We start from the raw sequence: 27639 nt of genomic DNA on the forward strand, positions 1-27639 counted from the left end.
TTCAAAGTCAGGCAAACAGCCTTCAGGGGAAAGGTCACTTTATGATGACTAAAATTAGATTCCACCCAGGCAAAGGAAGGAAAAGAGTACACATATGTTCCAGTTCCTTGGGGAAGGTCCTGATGTTTCATTAAGGACCTCTGGTTTGTTCAGTAATAGTAGTAAGACTGTTCTCAACAGAAAGCACATCTTAGTGTCTAGGAAGGAAAGCCTGCACCTTGGCAGAATCCTAGGTGTGAAAGTCCGGTCTATCACGGCCCTGCCTTTCTCTGAGCAGCCTCTGACCCGCTGGGTCCCACAGCCCATTGTCTTGAGGACACAGAGGCACATAGCCTGCCAGTCGATGTCCTGATCCCGTCAGCCGTTACTCACCAAGAGCCTTCCTGTGTCCCTGGCATTGTGTGCGGGGCCAGGATCCCGAAAGGGAGGCTGGGCTTTCCCTCAAGGAGCTCACAGTCCAAATGGGGAGGCGTACAAACAAATAAGCTGCCGTGGAATTGATGCCACCTGGAAGGATGTGGCCCTTCCGATGGTCAGTGTGGACCTAGAAAACGCACAGCCTGCACCATCTCAGGGCTGGGGATAGATCCAAGTTATACCCGTGGAGAGAGAGAGGAAATCAAGAAAATGTAACATGAAGCACGGTAGAGGACTGGCTCCCACTTTGTCCCAGAGCAGAGCAAACACCGGCAGGCTGGCCTTACCTTCTGTCCCCAGGCCACTTCGGGCAGAAGGAGCTGCGGGCAGGGCCGTGTGTGGTCGGAGGATGGGCAAGCCGACTTTGCCTGGCTTTGTTTCTCCGGGGTGCTGTCTCTAGTGCGGTGCATCCAATTATGGTGAAAGATTAGGGAGGAGCCCGTGAACAAATTAAAAGGCTGGAAGGAACAATATTTAAAGTGAAGCCACAGCTGCGCCTCATGTTTTTTTAAAAAGGTGAATGGAAATGACTGCTTGAGATAAACTGTAATAAACAGGAACGCAGGATGCCAGCTGCCATTCCAGACAAGAGCTCTGCCCTCCCCACACAATTACTGAGGAAAAGCAGCCGTCGACCTCCATGAACCCTCCCGTCTTCCTGTCTGGAAGGGCTGAATATGCTTGAGGAACCCCGTTAAGTTACTGAACCCCGGAGCCCAGCCCTACCTCAGCCCCCCGGGACAGTCTCTTCCACTTTCTGGGCCAGGGTCTCCTTTTCTTTCAAGGGAGGAACGGGCCCGGTTGGTTTTAGGTCTTGTAAATATGAAGGCTCGTAACTCCTAGTTCAGGCTTCTTTGCATCGTATCACCCTGTTGGCGCACCTCGGTAAGCCAGCGTGGTAGGGAGTGGGTTCTTTCAGATAACGAGATTTTCCAGATACATGATATGTGAATTATACCTCAATTTAAAAACTAAACACACACACATTTTGGGCGGAGGGTACGGTTTATTTTTTAATTGAGATATAATTCACATACCATAAGATTGACATGTCCAAGTGTATAGTTTGATGGTTTTTAGTATTTCATAAGGTTCTACAAACCACTAGTATCTAAGTCCAGGATATTTGCATCAGCACCCCCCAGGAAAAGCCTGTCCCCATTAGCAATTACTCCTAATTCCCACCTCCCCACCACAATCATCAGTGTACTCTCTGTCTTTCTGGATTTGTCTGTTCTGGACATTTCTGGATCTCCTTTATCCTTTTCTCCACTCTTCTCAGCAGGTTACCCCACCCCTACCTTTAATATTAACAACAAGACCATTTAATGAATTTCTCTCTGGATCAGACACTGTGCCAAGTACTTTCTATATAGTATTTCATTTAATCCTTTTTATTATTATTTTAATTTATTTATTTTTTATGGTACGCAGGCCTCTCACTGTTGTGGCCTCTCACGTTGCGGAGCACAGGCTCCGGACGCACAGGCTCAGCGGCCGTGGCTCACGGGCCCAACCGCTCTGCGGCATGTGGGATCTTCCCGGACCGGGGCTCGAACCCGTGTCCCCTGCATTGGCAGGCGGACTCTCAACCACTGCGCCACCCGGGAAGCCCCTCATTTAATCCTTAATACAACCTAAAAAATAAGGTATCTTTATCCCTTTTTTCAGAAAAAGACACTGGGGCTTAAAGTGTTTCCGTAACTTGCAGTAGCAAGTGTCAGAGTGAAGAGGTTCACTTGGGTCTTCTTGGTCCCGATTGCCCTGCGCCGGGCTCCTGCTCTCCCTCCTGGTCACACACCTGTGTTCGGCTACCCCAGATCCTCAGCCCACCTTGACCTGGGAGGCGGGGGACACCAGCTTCCTGGTGGTTGATTGTGGTTCGGCTGTTGCATAACCTTGCAGTAGGTGTTTTGGACTGTTGTGTTCTGACAGTGATACTGAATGACTGAGGTGGTTTTACAGACTTGTAAAATGGCACCTGTTAAAAATAGAGTCCCCAGATAACACTGTCCTGTGTTAAAAGTAGTCTCTGAAGGCAGTCATTTGAGAACCCGGGAGAGCTCAAGATGCACCCAGCAGTTCATGTTTTGGATATGCTGCTCAGAGGTGAGGAAAATTTTCAACCGTGTCCCTTTAGGATTTGACATTGAAACACTCCCACTACCTAAGTCATCCTTGTAGATTGCACCCTGGGCTCCTTTACTTCCACCAGAGTTCCCATGCAGCCGGAAATGGCTACTGAACTTCAACCCTAGGGGTTTGTTAAATACTTTTGCTCCAGTCCTTAACAATTAGATGTTCAAGTGTTAGGGACTCTGCAGGACAGCACTTTTTTTTTTTTTAAAGAAGATGTTGGGGGTAGGAGTTTATTAATTTATTTTATTTATTTTTGGCTGTGTTGGGTCTTCATTTCTGTGTGAGGGCTTTCTCTAGTTGTTACGAGCGGGGGCCACTCTTCATCGCGGGGCGCGGGCCTCTCACTATCACAGCCTCTCTTGTTGCGGAGCACAGGCTCCAGACGCGCAGGCTCAGTAGTTGTGGCTCATGGGCCTAGTTGCTCCGCGGCACGTGGGATCCTCCCAGACCAGGGCTCGAACCCGTGTCCCCTGCATCGGCAGTCAGGTTCTCAACCACTGCGCCACCAGGGAAGCCCAGGACGGCACTTCTGTCTGCCTGCTCATGTTTATCTCCTCTCCCTATAGCGTGAGGAGAAGGAATGCAGTCGATAGGCCAAACCATCCTCAGGGTTAACTAATTGTAAACAAACATCTCCATCCTCTGAACTGGCATCCCAACCCTTTTGATGTTGGCAAATCCGTAAGTAAAACAGATGTCAGAAGGCCCCTGGACCCTCCCTGGATGCCCGTTCTGGACTTCAGGTATCTAAAGGCAGCTCTCCCATGAGTCTGATGCTGAGAAAGTCGAACTCAGGTCTCGACATTGCCCAACAGCCCGGCCTGACATCTAGTCCAGAGGACTTGTTTAGGTAGATGGGTGCGAGGATGCGCAGATAAGAGATTTCAACAGCATTTCAGGAGACCTTTCTGGATTGTATAGTGTAAGTATCTGAAATAGAAAATGTCGGAAAAACAAACTGAAAACAAAACAACCAGACTTACTATCCATTCAGTGATACAATGGAAAGATACTAGGTTATTTAACGTTCACTTCCACTAATAATTGAAAAGCTCTTCCCAGGAAGCTTGCGTCTTGAAGTAAGATGCAAGAACTTGAAATAACCTGCACAGAGCAAGTATTTATGCCCTTGACATTCAAAAGCTACAATCCATATTTTTACAGAATGCTGTTTTCGTATTTTGATCTTGCGATAAACCCATAGTGAGAAAATAATTAGAAAGGACTATCAGTATATTTGGGTTTTCTTTTATTTTTTGTTTTAAAGAAAATTAATAAAATTTGCCTGATTAACGAATAAGTTCTGTCCTTCTGATTCCTAACGTTTAAAAGCCTCAGAGTCCTCCACACTAGAATGCTGCCTATAAATTTAGAGTAAAACTTTCTTTCTTAAGCCGAGGAGAGAAATAAGAGTGACTATTATTTTACTAAAGGAAGAGTTCTTTTCCACCGGGAGCTCCAGAATCCCAGTTGCGTTCCCTGGTGGATGCCGCTAATGGCAATGATGCCAGATATCACTAGGCAATAGATTGCGCTGAAGCAACGGGATCATTAATTGCTTCGAAACAGGCATCCTGGCAAGGCCTTTGGCAGAGGCCAGACGGCTGCAAATGCAATGCACCTGGATCCAGAGTCTGGCCATTCCCCAGGCAACAGATCTGTGCTCAATTAAAGAAGAAGCAACTCTGTGTTGCATGTAGCTCCTCGATCTGTTCAGGTGTTTAAAGCCATGGTTCTCGGGATGTTTGAGCCAGCAGCATCTGGGCACTTGTTAGAAATGCACTTTCTCAGCCCCACCTCAGAGCTTCTGAATCAGAAAAATAGTCTCTGGTTTCGCAAGCCTTCCAGGTGATTCTCATGCATAATCAAGTTTGAGCACTACTGGCTTCAAGAAATTTGTGACCAGAGAGAGAGGGGGCCACGTTGTGCGTGTACCCACCCATGCGATTCTCCACTTGGCACACCGACGGCACAGCAACCTCCCTGCATCCAGAGTTTCTTCCTGGGCCTTGGGGGGCCAGGGTATTATTCATCAGCTTCTAGAATAATGCAGCCCCCAGCCCTTAGGAAGTTTTTTCTCAATGGTACATTGCTTTCCTTTTTCCCATTAGTTATCATTGCTTTAACAGACGTGAGGCCTGTGTGGGACACCCAGGTAGAAGATGGAGAAAGAAAATTCAAGGCCTGGAGGCTTCTTCAACTTAGAGAAACTTCTTGTGAAATAGCTAACCCCTCGCAACTTCTGGGGCTTGTTAGAAATGCAGGATCTCGGGCCCAGCCCCTGAATCAGAATCTGCATTTTAATCAGATCCCCAGGGGATTTGTATGCACCCTGAAGTGTAAGAAGCACTGACAGAGGTAACAGCTTTAGCAAGGCAGAGAGGAGGCTGCTAGAAGTGATATCTTCCTGGATTTGTAGTGAATTGTACTGAGGCAGCATTATAAAATAAGCACACCCAATGATATAACAAGCTATTTCAGTTCCCATGGTGCCCAGGTAAAAGTAAGAAACCGTGGAGCTGGGAAGGAGGCGAAGATCAATCCAGGGAAGAGATGGAAGACAGGAAACCTGGGGGGAAACATTTTCCTTTCTCCCACTTCCCTTCCCCACAACTGAATCCCATCCAGGCCCCGGTTGTCCCTGCTTCCAAGCTTAACATCTGCTTTTGTTCCTAGAGCACTGCTGTGCCATTTGCATCAACTGTGCCCCCTGACTCTCTAAGCCAAGCTTCCTTAAATATCTTCCTCCTTTGGGGAGTTTAAGGAACCCCTTCCTCTGGGTCAGACAGGCCCTCTCCTTTCCAGCTATCTGGAATCAGCATCTGTGCAGGACCCACTGCTGGCAGTGTCCTGAGCAGCAGCTGGCTTTCAGTTTAGGCTCGGGATGTTATGTTCTAAAGTGTGTTTCTGAGAACCTCAGTGGGCCCGCAGCTGCCCCCAAGAACATGCAGTTTGCCAATTAAATTTTAGAAATGCACAAGACACACAGTCTTCTGCTTATCCATTTATAAGACCGGCATGTGAAAGACTAGGTGGCCCCTGCTTCAGAGACACAAGGATGCTTCGAGCAAGGTGAACGGGGTGCCAGAGGGACGAAGGCCAGACCCAAGGAGGGGCTCGGGTAACCGGTATGGAAGGGCCGGGTGCAGCTGTGTCCCGAAGAAAGTATGGAAAGGACTTGGGGACGGACCAGATTTGGAGATAGCCAATATTTACCCAAGCAGAACATTAGCTTGGGCCGTTTGCTTTTTCTTTCTTTTACCAAATCCCCCCTTTCTTCTCGTCGACTTTGGGGAATTGCAGCAGAATGGTGGCACAATGGGAAAGGCTGAGCACCGGCGTTCGGGGTCTGAAAGGGCTCAGTGGTCTGTGTTCTGAGATCTTGGCTCACAGGATGCCCTCAAAAGCCATCGTGAGCCTTATCTGCCCAGGCACAGGGGGTGGCAGCAGGGAATTCGTCGACAGGCAAGGACAAAACACTGCCTGTGGCTGGTCAATGGTGAGTTTGTGAGCACATTTTCATTCCTGATAATGGTCTCGATAGTCTTTCTGTCTCATAGTGATGAGCCGTTCCTCCTCAGGTGCCGTCTCGCTTTTTGCCTGCAATATGCATTTTAGACGTTTCACTTTTGTTTTATGACAGTATTTCCCAAGGCCATTTTAGGAGGCGACATGGCTCCGTTTGCCATAAACACACTTGGCGAGTGTAGTTTTGAGTCCGCTTCTCCCTTTTCCTGTGCACTTCACTGTTCCTCGCCCTGGGGCATGTTTGGACTTTGGGGGTTTGGAGGACATAATTGCCCTGCAGGTGTAATTCCTTAGAGAACAAAAAAAGTTTGAAACTACACATACATACACACACACACACACACTCATACTTTACACATGTGGGCAACAAGAAGGAAATCAGGTTCCAATTGTTGAATTTTAAGAGAAAAACTGTTTTACTAGTCAGTTGAATCATAGTTACTTGAAAGGTTAGGGCAGTTTGTTCCGAAAGGAAGATTGAGCAGTGGTGTCCAAAGAGTGGCTCTGATAACAAGATATTTGTATTGTAAGTATTTGCGGTTATGATTAGGCATGTGGTGTGTATGTTTTGCAGTCAGGTGTGTTCTCCTTTTCTGAGAAAGCATCACATCCGTCTCAGGAAAGAAGTCGATCTGAATCGAATAAGTCCCGCCTCTTATCTTCAGCATGGTGTCCACGTGGACACCTTACCGATCGATGTAGAGAAGAGATGTGGAAGATCTGGCACCAGAAAGATGGACTTGAATCCTAGCTCTTCTATCTAACAGTCGGGTAACCTTCCTTCACCCTCTGTTTCCTCATCTTCAGATGAGCTATCATAATAGCTACTGTTTATTGCAGATTTACATTACCATAGGGCAGGTACTGCTGCTAAGCAATTTACCTAAATTTTCTCATTTAATCCTCCAACATCAAGTGGGATCCTTTACCTCTGGACTGGGAAGGGCTTTCCAAGCACAGAGCCAGCAGACACTTAAGAGGGAGTGAGCTATTGACTTAACTGTATAACATTTAGATGCCAAACTCAGAAGGACTAATCATATGCTTACTCTAAAATGTTCAGAACTCTCAGACCTTTATAGAAAAATAAGCAAAGCTAGGAGTAAGTAGTTTAGAGAAAAGCAAGTACATTAACTGAAAAAATTTAAATATTTAATCTCACTGGTAATCAAAGAAATTAAAATAAAAAGAATAGCACTTTTTGCCTATCAAATTAAAAACACTGGCATTTTTTTTAAGTGAAAATACTCAGTGTTAGCCAGGATATAGTGAAAACTGCACCCTTTCCGTTGCTGGTGGGCATGTACATCGGAACAGATTTTCTCTCGAGCGGTGTGACAGAATGTGTCAGGAGCCTCAACAAGTGTTCACACTCAGCTGATCTGGTAATTCCACTTGCAGGAACTTATCCTGAGGAAATAATCAGACATGTGGGCAGGAATTTATGTAAAATGCTAACTTCTCTGTAATTTTTAATTGGATACAACCCAAATGGGTGACAATAGAAGATAACTCCAGAGGAAAGAATGATATGCAGCCATTGACAATTGTATTTTTTAAGAATTTTGCATGAAGGAGGGAAATTCTCATAATATAAACATTATGATCTCAATTTTATAAAAAAGAGAACAATACACATATAAGGTAAAAAAAACTAGAAGAAAATATACCAAAATGTTAGCAGCGATCTGTGTCTCAGTGGCGGGATTATGGTGGCTTTTATATGCTTTATACTTTTCTTCATTTGTTCAGTGGGATCCAGAGAGAGAAGAGGAGAAGGGGAGAAAGTTTGCGTATTACAAAACAGTTGTCTTTAAACTGTTAAGGAAGTATTCCGTATAAAACTAGTCATTAATGTAAATAGAAATATTTTTAAGACCTTCTCCACTATCTGTAGCTTTAGCATACAAAGTAAATCAGGAAAGATAGACATGAGATCAAGTGTGTGTTCACGCCTCAGACCTGGGAAAGGTGTTTTCTTTAAATAAAACCTCTTCCAGACCCCAGGCTGATGTTGGACAACATTAGTCATTAACACTCATGTTGTGATCTACCGATTTTATATTTGAATATTTCATTCCACTCAACAGTTTTCTGACTGTAGAGGACATTGAGTGAGATTCTCTTTTGGCTGTTATATGGATTGAGAAATAGGTTCACTGACTACATTGAATCTGTGTGGCAGATTTGGGGATTTTGAAATGAATTTGTTTTAAATAAAGATGTCAAGTGTTGTGGTTCTGTTTTGGCAGGACCATCACCAGTACCAGCCTTACATATTTGGAAGGGTGGGTTGCTTTAATTAAGGTTCCCAGCAGTACAGTTGCAAGTAGTTAGTGAAATTAAAAGCATTCTTACTTCCCTTTACGACTTCATGGTTACTTTCTCAGGGCTCAGTGCTGTGCTAGCCCAGTAACAATATGAGATCAGCATCACATCTGTAACTGTATAAAAGTAGTCTTGGGGGCTTCCCTGGTGGCGCAGTGGTTGGGAGTCCACCTGCCGATGCAGGGGACACGGGTTCGTGCCCCAGTCCGGGAAGATCCCACATGCCGCGGAGCAGCTGAGCCTGTGAGCCATGGCTGCAGAGCCTGCGCGTCCGGAGCCCGTGCTCCGCAATGGGAGAGGCCACAACAGTGAGAGGCCCGCGTACCGCAAAAAAAAGTAGTCTTGGGACTTCCCTGGTGGCACAGTGGTTAAGAATCCACCTGCCAATGCAGGGGACACAGGTTTGAGCCCTGGTCTGGGAAGATCCCACATGCTGCAGAGCAACTAAGCCTGCGAGCCACAACTACTGAGCCTGAGTGCCACAACTACTGAAGCCTGTGTGCCTAGAGCCCGTGCTCCGCAACAAGAGAAGCCACTGCAATGAGAAGCCCACGCACACCAACGAAGAGTAGCCCCCGGTCACTGCAACTAGAGAGAGCCCGCATGCAGCAAGGAAGACCCAATGCAGCCAAAAATAAATTAATTAATTTTTTTTAAAAAAGTAGTCTTTCACCTTGTGGCTGTATTAACAGATACACACAAATACAGGAGCTCCTAGTATGACACAGTTCCACTGGTGCATGACAAAATGGGGGGAAGGGACATCTATATAGACAGATAGATTTAAATATAATTGCTAAGTATGAAAGTTGAAAGAATGCTTGTAGTGTCCACGAATTTTAAAATGTTAGAGAAAAGGAGAGTAAAGATGAGCTTTCCTTCGACCAGAAGTTCTCAAACCCATTGAAACTAAATACCCAGTGCTAGAGTCTAGGGATGTGTACTTTACACTTGATCTTAGCCCAAAGGCACAGAAGCAATGGGAATGTGCATTTTAAAGTCTCTACAGGAAGTTCTGATGCAGACGGTTGAAGCTGATGCTGTCTTAGCGGTGCTGCGCTGTCGTATATTTTATTCTGTGCTTCCCATATGATATCTACTAGCCACCTGTGGCTCTGGAGCTCTTGAAATGCAGCTAGTATGACTGAGGGACTGAATTTTTTATTTTAATTAATTAATTTTTAATTTGAGTGTAAATAGTTACATGTGACTATTAACTATCATATTAAACAGCAGCCTTAACCTGTAGTATATTGCCCTTCACTTGGGGATGAAATGAGGCCATTTTTCAGCCTGTCCTTCCCATAGGTTGTACATTTCATCACTGTGACACAGTGATGCTCAGATGATGGCTCAGAGCTTTCACCGTGACTTCTGGATACTGGTAGCAGCAAACGTGGCTCCAGAACCTCCTACTGAGAGAATCAAGGCGGTCGTGCGTCCCGTAACCACACCCACTCACGTGAGCTGGGTTTCGTTATATAATTTGTTCTGCAGAGTCCTCAGCCCCCTGCTCAGAACATAAAATGGTGCTTCTCACAGCCTCCCTCATCCCACGAAACAGAAAACCAAAATCTCATTCTCACCCCAGGATGTCTAACTCATTGTTTGTTTTTTGTAGTTGTTTTATTTTTAGCTAAGGAAATCATGTCTCATCTTCTGTTGTTTAAAGGGTTTAAAAGTTCAGCATGGTGAGTTTTTATGGGACTTTTATGCGAAGCCAAGTGTTGTAAACGTATCCAAGTTATCTCAGTAGTGTAGTTTACCAAATCCTTTTCCTATGCACACCGACCTGACTTCCCTTCAAAATATGAAACAGATGGGTCCAGTGAGAATCCTCCAGCTATTCCAGGCACTAGGTTAGGATTTCTCACAATCTAAACCTGGTGAGATGAGCTTGAATGGAAACAAGAGTCCCCATCAAGACTGTAATGGGTGGAGGCAGGGGCTGTGTCTATCCGTCCTGGGCCATCTTCTAGCGTCACAGCGTAGCTCCTGTCTCTCAGAGAGGCTTGGTGCCTGTTGGTTGAACGAATTAATATTCTTGCCGTAGAGAAAGTGGACTGAAGGGACCATGTAAAGAAGGGAAAAGATCCAGGGAAGGGCCACATTTGAGACAAAAGTGATTTGATTTAGGACAAAGTGCTTGCCCTCCATGACTTTACTCTGTTATATTTAGCAGGTAAGAAGAAGAAAGATTATAGTGCCAAATAACCTACAGGTGACCCTTTAACAACCCCTGGGGATAGGAGCGCCGACCCTCCACGCAGTCAAAACTCTGCCTGTAATTTATAGTTAGCCCTCCGTCTGTGTGGTTCCGCATACACAGATTCAACCAACTGTGGGTGGTGTAGCACTGTAGTATTTACTGTGGAGAAAAATCTGCTGTAAGTGCACCTGAGCAGTTCAAACCCGTGTTGTTCGGGGGTCAACTGTGGTTCTGTCTTGATGATGATCATTTACTACCGTGATGGTGATTTCCGAGACTAGTGATCATAAAGGACTCCAACGCACTGAAAATGCTCACAGACGTGGAATCAGGAAAGACTGGTTGAATTTCAGTCTTAATAGTTCAAATGCTCTTGTGTTTTGGCCTGTTTACTTTTTGTCTGATATTATAGTTCTAAGAGACTTAGCAGTTAGATCGCCTCTGGTTGTGACGTATCTGCCTGCTCATCGGCATGTTTTATTTTCCTGAAATTTTAGGCACAGAAAAATGAAAGAGAATCTATCCGACAGAAGTTGGCACTTGGAAGCTTCTTTGATGATGGCCCGGGAATTTATACCAGCTGTAGCAAAAGTGGGAAGCCAAGCCTTTCCTCCCGGTGAGTGTTTTGAGTTGATTTTCTGATATGTACCTAATGGATTTTGTCATCTGACTATGTATGTCTAATAAGAGATATCCTTTAAATCCTTGAGGATTTTTTTCCCCATAATACTGCCACCTTTATTTGCGTGCTAGACAGATCCCTCTCCACCTGTTTGTTGGGTTTGTTTTTTGGGTTTTAGTTTTGGGGATTTTTTGGCCCATTTGCCCAGCCATTTGAGGTCAGATTTCTATATTTCATTTTTTTTCTAGACACAATTCTGATTTTGCATTGTGAAGGGGGAATCAAGCTACACTCTTAAGCAAGCTGACTGATGCTTGGAGAAGTGTGGCAGACCACCAGATTTCCCATTAAGCAGTCCCAAAGCATCCAGCCTAACCCCCCGATGCATTTGATTGCAATGAATACTGGTAACTGAGAAATACAATTCCCACTTTGATCATTGAATGTTTACTACAGAGCTTAACCTGTCCTGCAGGTGTTTTTTTTACCTTAATTGATTTCAGGGTATCATTGATCATTTGCATAACTTCTAATTCCAATTAAAATATATTAAAATTATGATTCTCTCTAGAAAATAGGATTGTAGACCAGAGCTTCTCAAACTTTAATGTGCGTATGTATCACCTGGGAATTGTGTTAAAATGCTGATTCTGATTTAGTAGGTTGGGGTGGGATTTAAGGTTCTGTATTTTCTTTTCTTTTCAATTAATTAATTTATTTATTTTTGGCAGCGTTGGGTCTTCGTTGCTGCACTCAGGCTTTCTCTAGTTGCGGCGAGCAGGGCCTACTCTTCATTGAGGTGTGTGGGCTTCTCATTGCGGTGGCTTCTCTTGTTGCAGAGCGTGGGCTCTAGGTACACAGGCTTCAGTAGCTGCAGCACACAGCCTCGGTAGTTGTGGCTCGCAGGCTCTAGAGCACAGGCTCAGTGGCACACGGGCTTAGTTGCTCCGCGGCATGTGGGATCTTCCCGGACCAGGGCTCGAACCCATGTCCCCTGCACTGGCAGGCGGATTCTAACCACTTCACCACCAGGGAAGTCCCAAGATTCTGTATTTCTAACAAGCTCCCAGCTGATGTTCATGCTGCCAGTCCATAGGTCACACTTTGATTAGGGAGGGTATAGACAATCTGCAAAATTAACTATTATGAGTACAGGTATTCCAAGCGATTAAGGCACATAAAACATTGTTTTAATAAAGATGGTAGTAACTGAAGACCCATCAGCATTCTCTCGATCCCTCCCCAAATATCCATTTCGTGTCAGAATGTCTGGCTCTTCCTTTGGGCTCTCTAAGAGCAAATATTCCCTGTATAAATACTAGGTATACTTACCATGTTAAACCAGGTGTGGGAGACAAATGATAGCATTCATGCATTCATTCAGCCAACGGATTTCCACTCTTTCCTTCATATGAGGCCCAGAATTAGACACTTTAGTATCTATTTTATCAAGCTTTCAGTAAGCCTCATCCTTCTGTCTGACCCTTACAGATTCATCTAAATCAGCAAAAATCAGAAAGCACACACACACGCATATATGTGCGTATTTAGGAGTCACTCCTGATGGGTTAGTGCCTGGAGACAGGAGCTGTGGCCTGGCCATGCAGTGTTTATGCGTGTCCTCCTCAGCTGGGTGTGGGCCAGCTCAGGCTCAGAGGATTCCCTCGCTCTCGGCATATGTCATTCCAGAGTTGGAAGGTCAGCCTTCCCCTTTGCCATGGAAGCACCTCTTTCTCCTCCTAGTGGGATGTGGCAGGAGGACCTCAGGCCTAGGGACCTGGACACCTGAGGGTTAGTCCCAGTCAGCTTCTAATTCTGAGACTTGAGCAATTTACTTAGTTTTTACCATGCCTCAGTTTCCTCATTTTTGTAAAATGAGTAGATTGGACCCCATAGTCTTATAGATCTCTGCTACTGCCCTCCAGTAGTCCCCAAAGCACCAAAAAGTTTTCTTCTAGAAACCCCATCTCTTTGCTCAGCCATGTCATATCCATCTGGTCCAAACGGGAGCTGTGGTTTTTAAAATCGAAGTTGTGTGTGTGTGTGTGTGTGTGTGTGTGTGTGTGTGTGTGTGTGTGTGTGTGTATTATATGACTTTGAAAGTAAAGTAGAATTAACTACAGAGTATATAATAACAACATAAAAGTAACAGTCCCTGGTCCCATCCCTCTCTATCCTCATCTCACTCTCCAGAAACAATAACTTTTAACTCCTTAGTTGTTTAAGCTGGTATTTATATCTCTGAGTAAAATGCTTATCTTCTTACCTTTTACTTTTAAACCATTCACTGGCTGCTAAATACGGAAGGTTGGGATTTAACTCTCTTTTACAGCCCTCCCACAGACATATCTATATATCCCTCCCCATCCTCCTAATATAATTACTTTATAATTTGGGGTCAAATAACTGTTCAATTTTACATTATTAAGTTCATATATTATTCACCTTGAGCCATGTAGTAAACTATGATTACTTGAGAAATTTTATTGTTTGTTCTGAAATTTAAATGGCCCCATTTTCCCCTTTGCCAGTCCCTGATTTGACTGCTGTATTATATTCCACCATGTGAATGTATCTCTTCTGATGATAGGCGTTGGGTTGTTTCGGAGGTTCTGCTCTTATAAACAGTGCTGCTTATAAACATCCTTGTATGTGTCTTCTGCTGTCTGTGTGCAAGAGTTTCTCTCTGGTGTGTACCTTGGACTGGTATTCCTAGGAAAATACATGAATGTTCCTGTTTAGGAGATAATGCCAAACTGTTCAAAACAGTTGCACAAGTTACACTCCTACCAGCAATGCTTCAGAGGTCCTGTGGATCTATATAGCCTTTCTAACACTCAATATTGTCAACTTCTTTCATACTTTTGTTAACTGAATGTGGGTATTAAATGATATTTCATTATGTTTATTAGCCATCTCTGTTTCCCCTTCTGTGAAATGTCTTTTGGGGCCTCATGTCCAAATTTCTATTGGATTCTTTATGCTTTTTTCATTGATTTATGGAAGTTCTTTAGTTATGATTCTAATCCTTAATATGCTGTATGTATGGCAAATATCTTCTCCCAGGTTGTAACTTGTCTTTTCACTCAGTGTGTCTTTATGACCAGAAGTTCTTAATTTTAATTTTAATGGTAATTTTTATCTAACTTTTCTTTTAGAGTCAGTGCTTTCTGAGGCTTCTATAAGAAATCTTCTTCTACCCTAAGGTCCAAAAGGCGTTAACCTAGATTTCCTGTTAAGAGTTAAAAGTGTTTTTTTTTTTAAGTCTGTAAGCAATCAGGGGTTGGTTTCCTGATTTGGAATGGAGAAGTCTAATTTCATCTTTTTCCATATACATGACCATTTTTTCCATCATATTTACTAGTAACAATTCTCTTTTACTGACTGATCTAACAGACCACTTATGTATGACTATACATTAATGGGAATACATTCTATTTCATTGGTTAGTGTTTCTATCCCTGCACCAGTACCATACAGTTTTAATTACTATAGCTTCAAAATAAGTCCTGCTATCTGGACTCTTTACTCTTTTACTGCCTATTCTTGGTTTTTTATTCTTCCATATAAATTTTAAATCATCAAATCAAGTTCAGCAAAATACTGTCTTGGGATTTTTGACTAGAATTGCACTGAATCTGGAAATATTGGGTTGGCCAAAAAGTCCGTTCTGGTTTTTCCATAAGATGTTATGGAAAAACCCGAACGAACTTACGGGAAAACCCAAACGAACTTTTTGGCCAACCCAATAATTTAGGGGAGAATTACATTTTCACAGTATTAAATTTTTCTATCCCTGTTTTCCATTTAGAGATACTGCATATCTTTTGTTATATTTATTTCTAGATATTTGATATTCTGATATTATCTTAAATTCTCTTAGATGATGCTTTCTTGTTTGCTGCAGCTTACTTTGTACACTAGTCGTGTATCCAGCCATTTCGTTATTATTATACCTAGTATTTCTCTACTCTCCTGTTATTTCCAGTAAAGTTGTCTGTACATTCTTTGGACGTTTAAAACAATATCATCTACAAAAAATAGCAGCTTTTAAAATTCCTTTCTGTCCTCCTACTTCTGGTTTCTTTCTTTGTTTTACTGCACTGGATAGGTACCCTAGTACACTGAGGATTAAAAATGGTAGTAGTTGGAATCCTTAGCTCATTTCTCATATTAAATGGAATGCTTCTAATGTTTCCATTTAGGATGATGTTAATTTTATGTTTTCTTTAATTTTACTCTTTATGAGATTAACATTGTTCCCTTATATTCATAATTTTAAAAACATTTTTATCATGAATGGGTATTTGATGTTATCATGTGCTTTTTCTGCATCTGTTGAGATGATTGTATGATTTTCTCTATTAATCTATTAATGAATTACATTTATAGATTTTCAAAATATTGAACAATCTTTGCATACCTATTATAAACCAAAATTGGTTCGGGGTATTATCTTTTTTTGAACAGTATTGGGTTTTATACATAATATTTTATTTAGGGTTGTTATACTTACATTCATGAGTCACATGGGTCTGTTGTATTCTTTTCTTGTAACTTTTTTTTCTGGTTTTAGTATAAGTTTATGCTGGTGTAAATGAATTAGCTACTATTCCCCCTTTCATATTGTCTAAGAAAAGTCTACATAATATTGGAATGAGCTGTTTCTTACCAGTATAACCATCTGGGCCCAGTGTCTACTTTGTATGTTTGATTTTAACAGCTTCTGTTTTTTAAGTGGTTTTAAGATTGTACACACTTTTGATTTCTTCTTGAGTCAGTTCTGATGAGTTGTATTTTCTAAGAATTTGTCCATTTTGTGTATGTTTTCAAAATTTTTCCCATCATGCTTTCTCATTTCACTGAGGGCATTAATTTTAGTTAAATTGTTCAAAATGTTTCCTTCTGATTTCTACATTGTCCATGATTTTTTCTGAGTTTTTTTTTTGTTCGTTTTGATTTCTATTAATAATTAAGTGTAAAACACTAAAAGCTGTTGTAAAGTTTCTGGTTGGGGCTTGGAGACATATATTGTCTTCTCAGAGAGACCTTCCCTGACTACCCAATGAAAAGGTAAACTCCCAACCTACCTACCACTTTCTCTTCTCTTACCCTGCTTATCCTCTTACCCTGATTTGTTTTTCTTTGTGGTCCTTATCATTACCTGATGTTGTATTACATATATTTTTAATCTGTTCCTTGTCTTTCTCTAGTACGAAAATAATTAACCCCAAGAGAGCAGGCCTTTGTCTGTTTTGTTCACCACCATAACTATTGCTTAGGCAGTGTCTAATACATAGTCACTGAATAGTTGTTGCATTAATGAATGGTGAACTTCACTTTAGAATGGTCAAATAAAAACACAGCTATTTGTAAGGGTGCATCCAATTAAAAGTGCTCAAAGCTCTTTTCTCTTGGGCTGTAAGTTGTCACAGGGAAGCACTCTTCAACTTCATCCTAAGGAATTTTAAGCCTGCCTGCCAGTGTAAGACTCTAGCAGGGGAATGGTTGACAATTCAGCACGTAGAATTTCACTTAATTCCTTTGATTTCAGTAAGGCGCTTCACTGCCACCTCAGCTGTGCCTGAGGGAGCCCTAGCCCAGAGCTCCCCTGATGCAGCCTCTCTAGATAGTAAACTTTCTCATCCTGCCAGACCACACATAGTCAGGGCACGTTAGAAGATCTAGGTTTTCCTTTCAGTTGTTTAATCAGTTTGGTTTGTACGCAGCCTTACCCCACTCCCCTGCCTTTGGATGCACCTGAGTACTTCCAGGATCCTGAAGTGAAAATGCATGTGCCTTCTCCACCAGCCACCCCTGCAGACACCTAGCAAATTGAAGTAGTTAAGTCAAATACCCCTCATCCATCTGCATTTTGTCTTTCAAAATATTTTCAAACTCTCTTGTGGGGGCTTCCCTGGTGGCGCGGTGGTTGGGGGTCCGCCTGCCAATGCAGGGGACGCGGGCTCGTGCCCTGGTCCGGGAGGATCCCGCATGCCGCGGAGTGGCTGGGCCCGTGAGCCATGGCCGCTGGGCCTGCGCGTCCGGAGCCTGTGCTCCACAACGGGAGGGGCCACAGCGGTGAGAGGCCCGCGTACCGCAAAAAAAAAAAAAAAAAACTCTCTTGTGTGCCACTGTCTCCTTTTCCATTTCCTTTGTCCATGTAAGTTCATACCTTATTTCTTCCTTTAATATTATTTTAGTAGGATTTCAGAAGAGAGAGAAGATAAATTCCTGTGTTCGATATGCCATGTGTAACTAGAAGTCTCATGAAGGTTTTTGTTATTTTTAATAGCAGAAATATAAAATCCTGTGCAGAAACCATGTATGTAAAACAAAGCAGACCTCTGGTCCAGGAGGACTGAAGGAGAGGGGTTGGGATACCCCTGCCCAGAACATGCCATCCCCCACCATTTCCCTTCAATGCCGCTCTACTTCGCGCTCAGTGCCCCTCACCATCCCTCCCCTAGAAACCCTCAAAGCCCACCTGAAACTCTTCTGGCAGAGCAGAATTTGAGAATCACTTAGTCATCTACCCTCTTTGGAGACACAGCTATCTAAACACATACGTATTTCACAGTAGCTCATAACAAGCTACACTTGTTGACTCGCCATAAGGAAGATTATTTATATCCTGTTCGTTCATATGTTGTCCTCTCCACATTCTGGGATGAGCTCATCCTCTCTGAGAACACGATGACTTTTTGGATCCCCCTTAGGATGATGGTTAATAATGAGACTTAACGTTCCTAAGAAATGTCACTTTTTCCCTGTAAATTTAAAGTCTGCAAAGACTGACTGCCATTCTCCTTCCTCAGTAATAATGTAGGAGAAAAGCCTTAGGAAACGTTCAGTTACAATTGTGTAACCCATATTCTCCATCTCTATTGGAATTAGTGTTTCTCTGATGTGTTACAATTCCTGAAATTCTTCATTGAGCTAGAAGTACCTTACCTCTTTCTTACAAAAGTACTTGAGGGATGTTAGAACTTTGAGGTCACTGATGTGGCACTCCAGAATGCTCCAAAGCACACCTGTTGAACTAGTTAAATAATCAAAACCAGGTAAATATTAGCCGAATTTACTGCTTTAAGGAGCTCAGGACTCAATTTTAAATGAGGCTGAGGACTTACAATTAATTGCGCAAGCGATGGGTTCTGAAGTGCTAAGCTTACTTTTAAGGCAGGGCCTACCCAGGTAAGTAGGATCGTTTGGCAAAATAGTGGACTTCTATTTATGCATTTTAAAGGGTGTTTACCTGTAAAAATTCACTTCATATTATGTGAGAAATTGTGAAGTAGTGGGAGGGTCCTTTGGGAAGACAAGTTTAAGCTGCTCCCGTGAGAGTAAGTCCTTCTCTGTTGGCCTTTGGGTTTCAGCCCCACTGAATTTTTCTAATTAGTGCTATCTCCTAAAGTACTTTTTAAGAGAATGACAAGCTATTAAATGTAAGCTAGACTTACGATAATCCCATAAAGACATTTCATGCCCAGTACTGCAGCAAAAGAATTTTTGATATTGCTTCATAACTCAACTAATTAAATTTGACTTATACTGAAATGTGGCCAGTATAGGAAGCGCCGTATTTTTCTTCAAAATGTGCTAATCCACACATAATCAGCCTTTTCAAACTGAGATCGTATGACCTTTGTCCGTTTTCTCTGTTTAAAAATGTTCCAGCTAAAAGCTTAAAAGGAAATGAGAGAAATGAATGACCTATTTTTGAAAGAAGTTTCTAAGAAATGTTAGATTTACTCATGTTCTTAGAAAAATTAAATATTCCTTTTCTCTTATGACTAGTATAATACTTTGCTATAAAATATTTTTTCATTGACCAAATTAATCTTGAATCAGCATTATATTTCGGATTTTGAGTTTATATAGCTTAGTGTTATTAAAGGAATGGAAACTGGCTTGGCTGCTGTGAAAACACAGGACAGAGTGGTCATTAGTAACAGACATCTAGGAAGTCTTTCATTTTTCAAACATTACAAGCTGATTTGACATCATGGAGAAAACTTTTTCTGCCATCTCCATTCTCCTTTTCTCAGAGTAACACAAAATGAACCTGACCCCCCGACTTCTCTTCTTCCCTTACCCCAAGATAGATTTTATTTACATGCACATAAATATAAATACAACATAATACAGTCTATTCACAAAGTATGCAATGTAATATTGTAACCTGGAAAAGGCTATATACCCTTCTCTCCATGCGTTGTGAAGATTATGAAAAACAGAAATGCCCCAGAGAGCTTTTGAGACGCTCGTTTGAATAATGATTACTGTTTACTTATCTCAGCCATTCCAACATCCCCAGATCAAAACTCATTTCTTTCTTGTTCTTATAGGTTTATTGGCGAATGGCTGAGATAAGACCAGTAATAGTTACCCACCACCTCCTCTTGTGTTTGGGCTGCGTGGAGGGGAGGGGGCGGGGAGGCACCATAGCCCAGGGAGTTGTCTCGATAGGACAGATAGCAGTGATCTAGAGAGGCTTTAAAGAAATTGGATTCATAGGAGCTTCGAATGTGAGGAACTGAGAATCTGAATATATAATCTGCCACAGATCACAGGTCAAACCAGCCTCATTTTGCCAGGAAAGTAAATCAGCCTTTTGTCTCTGATAGTAATAATTTTTGCATAATTTCCTGGAAGAAGTAAGCACAGTGGTCATATATACCCAGCATGAGTGAGAAGAGGTTGTCCTGTTTCAACACAATGAAATTTGCTTTCCTGAAGTAATAGGTACATACTACAACAACCTATTTGTAACATGCAACATACCTTTTGAACTTCATATTAATCTCATACATGTGTACTATTAATTTGCTTAGAAAATCCTTCATATGAGTAATTCCACAGTACCTGTCATTGCAAATGGTAGTTTGCAAATTCTCTTTTATACTCTTTGAAAATTCATCAGGTAATCTACAGAAAACCTATCATTTTTATGCCCTCCTCCAAGAATTATCTGCAGTATTCTAAAACATTACACAGTTTTTAAAGGGAAGCAAAATTTGAAGTGGATCTTTTGAAGAGTAATAAGATTAAAATGGCAAAACAAATTTAATCATGTAAGCAATTCTTCTCTTTTACAAACCTGAAAGAAAAGCAAATTGGCATTTGTGAAATTTTCTTTGTCTAATAAATAGCCTCACTTTACAATAATGCCAATAACCCCAGTTTAATTAGGTGCAATTAATTTTGTGCAAGCGAAATTTGACATCTTGCTAGAGGCATATCCAGCTGTACTCTGTCTTATGAACTTTATTATTATCGCCAGTGAGAATTCAGTTGTCAGAGCTGCTGCAAAAGAGTGGGAGACAGGGAGAAAAAGGCCACAGGGGCTGCATTTATATTTAAAAATGGCTCCAGTGGACAACCAAATGTTTAATTAAGAGAACTTCTAGAAATGATTTTTCATTGGTGCATCATCTTTGACAAGTTATCATGACTTTATTACTGAAATTTGCACTCCCTTTAGACAGTGGTCCCTCACATGTGTCTGGACACACACAGCTCATATGAAGACCAGCTCCTTCGAGAGTTTACGTAAGCACTCACTGCTATGAGAAAACAGCCTCACTGACTGCATGTGAGCTCTGTCATCTGGAGTTTTAACACAATCCTTTTGTTCAGTATTTTTGTAAAATTTTCTGTTCCCCTCAGATTATTCTCATTCAGATTATCACATGCATTAAAAACCCATGGAAGATATTTCAGAAAACCACTGCCAATTAAATGGTGACACATGCCTCCTTAACACTTAGAATTTTTTTTTGTTTTTTGTTTTGGTGATGTGCCTTGCGGCATGCGGGAATCTTAGTTCCCCAACCAGGAATCAAACTTGCTCCCCCTGCTCTCATACTTTTACATGTACCTGTCCAGTTTTCCCAGCACCACTTATTGAAGAGGCTGTCCTTTCTCCACTGTACATTCCTGCCTCCTTTATCAAAGATAAGGTGACCATATGTGTGTGGGTTTATCTCTGGGCTTTCTATCCTGTTCCATTGATCTATCTTTCTGTTTTTGTGCCAGTACCATATTGTCTTGATTACTGTAGCTTTGTAGTAGAGTCTGAAGTCAGGGAGCCTGATTCCTCCAGCTCCGTTTTTTGTTCTCAAGATTGCTTTGGCTATTCGGGGTCTGCAGTGGAAGCGTGGAGCCCTAACCACTGGACCACCAGGGAATTCCAGAATTTTTGTTTTAGCTATTGAAAAGTCCTTTCAGGTTTATTTGGGTATATATTTTTATCACATGTGTCTTTTGTGCATAAAAAAAATAAGAAAAAGTGAAATTGATTAAGGTAGTCCTACACCCTTTTCACATTCACAATTCAATTCTCCATTTAACCACTTTCCCTTAGAGTTGTCCATCTTTGCTTTTCCCCACAGTGTCACCCTTTGTGCCATCAGGAGGTGCTGTGCCTCACCTTCCAAGCCACTGTCCCCCATTCTGCAGGTTTCGATGCTGGCACTTTTTTATTATCAGAAGGCATGAATGGTCAACTACCAGAGCCCACCTCTTCTTCAGTGGTCCTTGTATGGTTTGTTGGCTGACAGAGTTACAGCTCAGTAGAGCAGTCATGCCACCAGCTGCATGGGTGGCTGAGATCGTGAGACATACCCCGACGTTGAAGATGGCCAAAGATGAATAACCGTGCGTCATAGAATTAATGCAATTCAGTAAATCTACTGCATTCTTTTTATTGACTGAATAGAATCAAACGACCACAAATTAAGTCATGAAACAGAAGGTCTTTGAGATGAAGCTTACGATGGGACCAAGCCTAAATGGCAGCCCCAACATTATTTTAAACATAAACATAAGAAGTGGTGAAAGCAGTGATTCAGTGTTCAAGACAGTAAAAGAATTTGCAATTAAGATTTTCACCAAATCTAACCATAGCCCTCAAAAACATCCACAGGCACTGACTCTTCAACTGCCGTATCTTTACCCCAGCCTCACAGAGGTAAACACCGGTCCGCGAGGGGATGAGCCTAACTTCAGCTCCAGCAGCTGAAACTCATCAGCAGGTCCGGCAGATACAAGTTTAAACTCTGTCTGGGCTGAGCAGAGTAAATAGGCAGGCTGGCTTTAAAAATACAAAGAGTGAAATGTATATCCTTTACTTGAGAGTCTATCATCTATGCAGATCCAGAAAGGAGAATGGGATTGAGACTGGGTTGGGGAGGGATGGCAACAGTTGAGTCAAAGAGTCCATCCACAGAAATGTTCACTTATAAGAACATTTGTTTCTTACTGCCCTCCCCCCTGCTGGGGGCAGGATCTCCTACCCCCAGCACCCTGCCAAAAACAAAAGCCCAGGCTGACTCATACGTGAGTCATGGTCCCTGCATAGACACCATCTGAGTCAGACACGCAGCCATCCTCTTCCAGCTGTCAAATATTTAATCCTACTCACCTTTCTCCAACACACAGTGCTAATCAACTCACCCATTTTCTCTCCTTTTCCTTTTTTAAATTCCTGCTAAAGGCCACACATAGCAGCTCAGAGGCACTCAAAAGAGAAAAATTTGAAGTCAACTGAATTTCTTCCACGAAAAAATATCTAGGTATATTTCCTGCCACTTTTTCTGTACAGAGAGCTCCACATTTTTGTTTACAAACTTGGAATCATAGTATACCTGTTGTTTTAGAGCTTGGTTTTTGTTTCTGTTTTTGACTTAATACATCAGGAATATTTGCCCATATTCATAACTGTTCCATTATATATATTTTTACTAGCTGCATAATGGCCCGTCATATATTTCACCATAATATACTTTTTTTTGTAGTTCTATCAATCTTTTTTTAAATTGGGGTATAGTTGTTTTACAATGTTGTGTTAGTTTCTACTGTACAGCGAAGTGAATCAGCCATATGTATCATATATCCCCTCTTTTTTTTGTTTGTTTGTTTGTTTGTTTTTGCGGTATGCGGGCCTCTTACTGTTGTGGCCTCTCCCGTTGCGGAGCACAGGCTCTGGACGCTTAGGCTCAGCGGCCATGGCTCACGGGCCCAGCCGCTCCGCGGCATGTGGGATCTTCCCGGACCCGGGCACGAACCCACGTCCCCTGCATCGGCAGGCGGACTCTCAACTACTGCGCCACCAGGGAAGCCCTATCCCCTCTGTTTTGGATTTCCTTCCCATTTAGGTCACCACAGAGCAGTAAGCAGAGTTCCCTGTGCTATACAGCAGGTTCTCATTAGTTATCTGTGTTATACATATCAGTGTATATTTGTCAATCCATAATATACTTAATCTCTTATTGTTAGACACTGAAGTTGTTTCCAATTTTTTGTTTTGCTTTTTTTTTTCATCTTCTCTTTTATTCTTCCATTCATGAATTTATTCTAGCCTTCTTATAGTGCCCTGGCTTCTCACCACACTCTCCTAGAATAAAATGCCAGCTTTGTGACCCTGTATAATTTAACCTCTGAGCCTTAGTTTTCTCATATGCAAAATGGAGATCATAATACTTGTTTTAGGTGTATCTGAGGATTAGAGGTAATGTATATGAAGTGCCTACAATATAGTAGGTGCTCAAAAGTGGTCATTCTTGGGCTTCCCCGGTGGCGCAGTGGTTGAGAGTCTCCCTGCCTGCCGATGCAGGGGACACGGGTTCGTGCCCCGGTGCGGGAGGATCCCACATGCCGCGGAGCGGCTGGGCCCGTGAGCCATGGCTGCTGAGCCTGCGCGTCCGGAGCCTGTGCGCCTGCGTACTGCCAAAAAATAAATAAATAAATAAAAGTGGTCATTCTTTTTATTTCAGAAAGGAGATTGCTGAGAAATCATTTGGCTTTAATTAAGGGAAAGCAGACCACATTTGGCACCTAGGAGAGATGGCTGTTTTATTCCATTATTATTGCAGTATCAGAAGAGTACCCTTTCTGGTCTTCAATTCGTGCAGAAAACATTTCTGGTGAAAATACATTTTTTAACATTAAGATCCTATAATTCCAAATTGGATTACATAGATGTGGTCATTATTGAAGGAACTAGACACTGATGTGGAATTAGAATCAGCAGCTGTCTGAGGAATGCAAGTATTTATAGCTCCCTAGAGAATCGGGTTAGGCCACAGGGGCTGCTGCTTCCCCACAGAAAAGCTGGTGAACGCTAGTCCACTTCTCCATCCGTTCCTTAAGTAGTGAGAAGATTCTGTGGCCACGTGGAGTCGGATGCCCACCAGCCCTCACGCAAACACATACAGATGGAAGGGCCAGAGCTAATGAGCCTTAGAAAAGGGAGCAGAGAAAAAGTATCTGCAGGATCGGGAGAAGAAAACCCAGAGAGGGCCATTCACACTCCAGCCGCCTTTGGAGCTACCTTCCGTGGCTTTCGCTGAGGAAGCCAAAAGCCTGAGTCCTGTAAGATGTGGGGTGAGGACAGGACATGAAGAGACATGGTGCCCCCCTTTCCCCCAGCCCTATCTCTAGCACAGAGTTTGAAACTGCCCTTAACTGCTCTGGGCACATAACAGCGGGAGAGCCGGCTTTCCATCCCTCTTTCTGCATTTGCTTCCCCCATCCCGCAGACCACTTTTCTACTGCAGTTAGTTCCCCGCTCATTCACTCTTCTTGGTTAACACCTTACTTACTAATTACTGTCCAGGTAAGTGAAAGTGTTTCCTTTCTCATCTATAAGATAGGGAGTGTCTAGTAAGTATTTTTTTGAGTTCCCTTCCAATGCTCTATAGAGTCCACATTTCTATTTGTATATTGTGATTTAATGATCCAAGCATTTGGTACCTGTTAGAAGACCTGATTTCTGTCCCTGGATCAACTACTACTATGTATCCACTTAATATAGGGGCCGTGAACTGTAACATGCCTTCAGGGGCCAGCAAGAAACATAAAGGAATGAAGTAGCCCAGATAAAAGGCAATAGGTGGGACTGTAGTGAACTAGAAAGTGTGTGCCCTGGCCAAAGGGGAGGCATCAGCTCAGCACTGGCCAGTCGGTGCCGTGGGGTTTGCAGAGATGTTATTGCCTGATCATCAAATGAACAGTTAAACATCCCCTTTCTTTCTAATATAGTTGTAAAAATCATTTATAATACTTCTGTGTGTATGATCATATATGTTAGACCAGCAGTGTTTGCACCTATGTGAATATCACTCTTTTTAAAAAAGTCAGCTCAGCCATAAAAAGGAATGAAATTTTGCCATTTGCAGCAACATGGATGGACTTGGAGGACATTATGCTACGTGAAATAAGTCAGAGAAAGACCAACACTGTATGACGTCACTTATGTGTGGAATCTAAAAAATACAGCAAACTAGTGAATATAACAAAAAAGAAGCAGACTCACAGATATAGAGAAGAAACTAGTGGTTACCGCCTTTGGCACCTAGGAGAGATGGCTGTGGGGAAACGGAAGCAGGAGGGGCAACATAGGGGTAGTGGAGTAAGAGGTACAAACTATTAGGTATAAAATAAGCTACAAGGATATATTGTACAACACAGGGAATAGAGCCAATATTTTACAATAACTATAAATGGAGTATAATCTTTAAAAATTGAGAATTACCGTATTGTACACCTGTAACTTATACAACATTGTACAGCAACTATACTTCAATTTTAAAATTTTTTAAATTTTTAAAAAGTCAAATTATCATCCCATGCGTTGCACACTCTTTAGCAAAAGAAAGTTAACACAATCCCACTAAAGTAAAATAAGAAATAGCAGTATATTTTCACAATAACAAATATTGAGAAGTAGAAACTTTGCCTTTCCTTTTTTTTTTTCAATAGTAATTCTGTAGCTTTCATGGTAAATGTCAATACAAAACAGTCAGTAGGGAAAAGAAGAATAAGGAGCAAGGTTTGGGAAATGGGAAAGGTATTTCACAATTTATTAAGGAATAGCAGCACCTCATTTTAACCCACCTCAGCACATTCTGTAGACACACCATCACACACGCAGTACATCTAGGACTTACCCAAACCTCAACTGCTTCCACGTTCTTTCTTCACGACAAATCCTTAGAAAAATGAAATGTGTTTACAGCTACCCTTGGGTAATTACAATGCACATTTTATATTCCGTCCCCTTTGAAATTCTCATGAAACAGGAAAAGATAATGGGTGATAATATTCATTATGTAGAAAGCCTTTGAATAATGCATCGGAGATTCATTAAAATAAATAGAAATAATATATTTTAACAGCCCAGCCACAAACTAGTTGGGAATACTGAGTAATGAATGGCATGGCAGGGCCAGAGGCTCTCACAGCCACACTGGTTTTGGACAGAAGATGAGCAATGCATGTTTGAAATCCATAGGCATTTCAGAGTTTCCTGTTTCTTAAGGAAACCATACGATTGCCTTGAAATTATAAGCAACTACAGGAGGCATTATGTGCTTAAAATTATATTGCCATCACAGGCAAGACCTAATATATCCAAACCAAAGGTTAAGTGCAGTGCAGTATGGGGCAAAGGCCACTGGATTCAAACACCAGAGGCCCAGCCTATAGTCTCTTGCTTCGTGATCTTGTACCATTTATCTGTTGCCATGGTGGTGATGTGTAATAAAAACCCACCCACATCGGTGGCATCCGATGATAAGCACTGATTTCCGCTGCTGATCAGAGCTGGCTTCCCACGGGGCTTACTCGTGTGTCTATGATCGATTGGCTACGGGTTGGCGAGGTACCGCTACGGCTTGCTCTTGGCTGAGCTCCGTCAGGCGCCTGGGGCTTCAGTTGGGACAACGGCCGATTGAGTTCTGTGCTACGAAGTCCCTCCTCTGCCAGCAGGCTGAGCTGGACTTGTTCTGCGGGCAGCGGCATGGTTCCTTGGGGCAGCGGGGAGTGGGGGGGTGGGCGGATGGAGGCGCTCGGAACCGGAATACTGTCACTTCCTCTGCATTCTGTTGGCCAAGGCAAGTCAGGAGGCCAGCCCAGGGGTCCGGAAATAGACTCCACCTCTTGACGGAGAACCCGCAGTCTTGTTATAGGGGGACCAGATAGAGAGACGGGAAGAATTGGGACCATTTTAATAATCAGGCTGTCACAGATCTGGGGCAAGTTATCTGACTTCTTTGAGTAACCGCTGCCTTGCCTGGAATCCACAGGTGGTTGTAGAGCCCAAGGAGAGAATGAAGTGAACACACTTTTAAACTCAAATTCACTGTAACCGTTCAAGTGAAATTAACTAAGGCGTGATGCAGGGGATAGAACCAAAGAATCTTCAGCATTCCTCTGTGGACGCTGGCGGTCTAAGCTAGTGCTGGGAGATTCCTGTTTTTAAAATCAGAAAACACCAAATGGTTCTGGGATTCGGAGCTGGCCGTCAGACCAGGCCACTCCCAGTCACTGCAACCCAAGGCCAAGGACAAAGGCCAGATTCCCAATGCTGCTGCCCCACTAGAGGTCACAG

At 42.5% G+C, this 27639-nt stretch overlaps 1 protein-coding gene across 6 annotated transcripts in view; it reads left to right on the forward strand.

Annotated features, from left to right (window-relative positions):
• SCHIP1 (schwannomin interacting protein 1) overlaps positions 1 to 27639 on the forward strand; it is a 575059-nt gene that overhangs the window by 534263 nt on the left and 13157 nt on the right. For all 6 annotated transcript variants that reach the window (XM_004281846.2, XM_049709741.1, XM_049709743.1 and 3 more), the window contains one exon: positions 11119 to 11237. In XM_004281846.2, coding sequence (XP_004281894.1) covers positions 11119 to 11237 — 119 coding nt within the window. The remainder of the gene's footprint in view (positions 1 to 11118; positions 11238 to 27639) is intronic.

This window comes from Orcinus orca, chromosome 5, assembly GCF_937001465.1.
Source record: "Orcinus orca chromosome 5, mOrcOrc1.1, whole genome shotgun sequence".
Lineage (NCBI taxonomy): Eukaryota > Metazoa > Chordata > Mammalia > Artiodactyla > Delphinidae > Orcinus > Orcinus orca.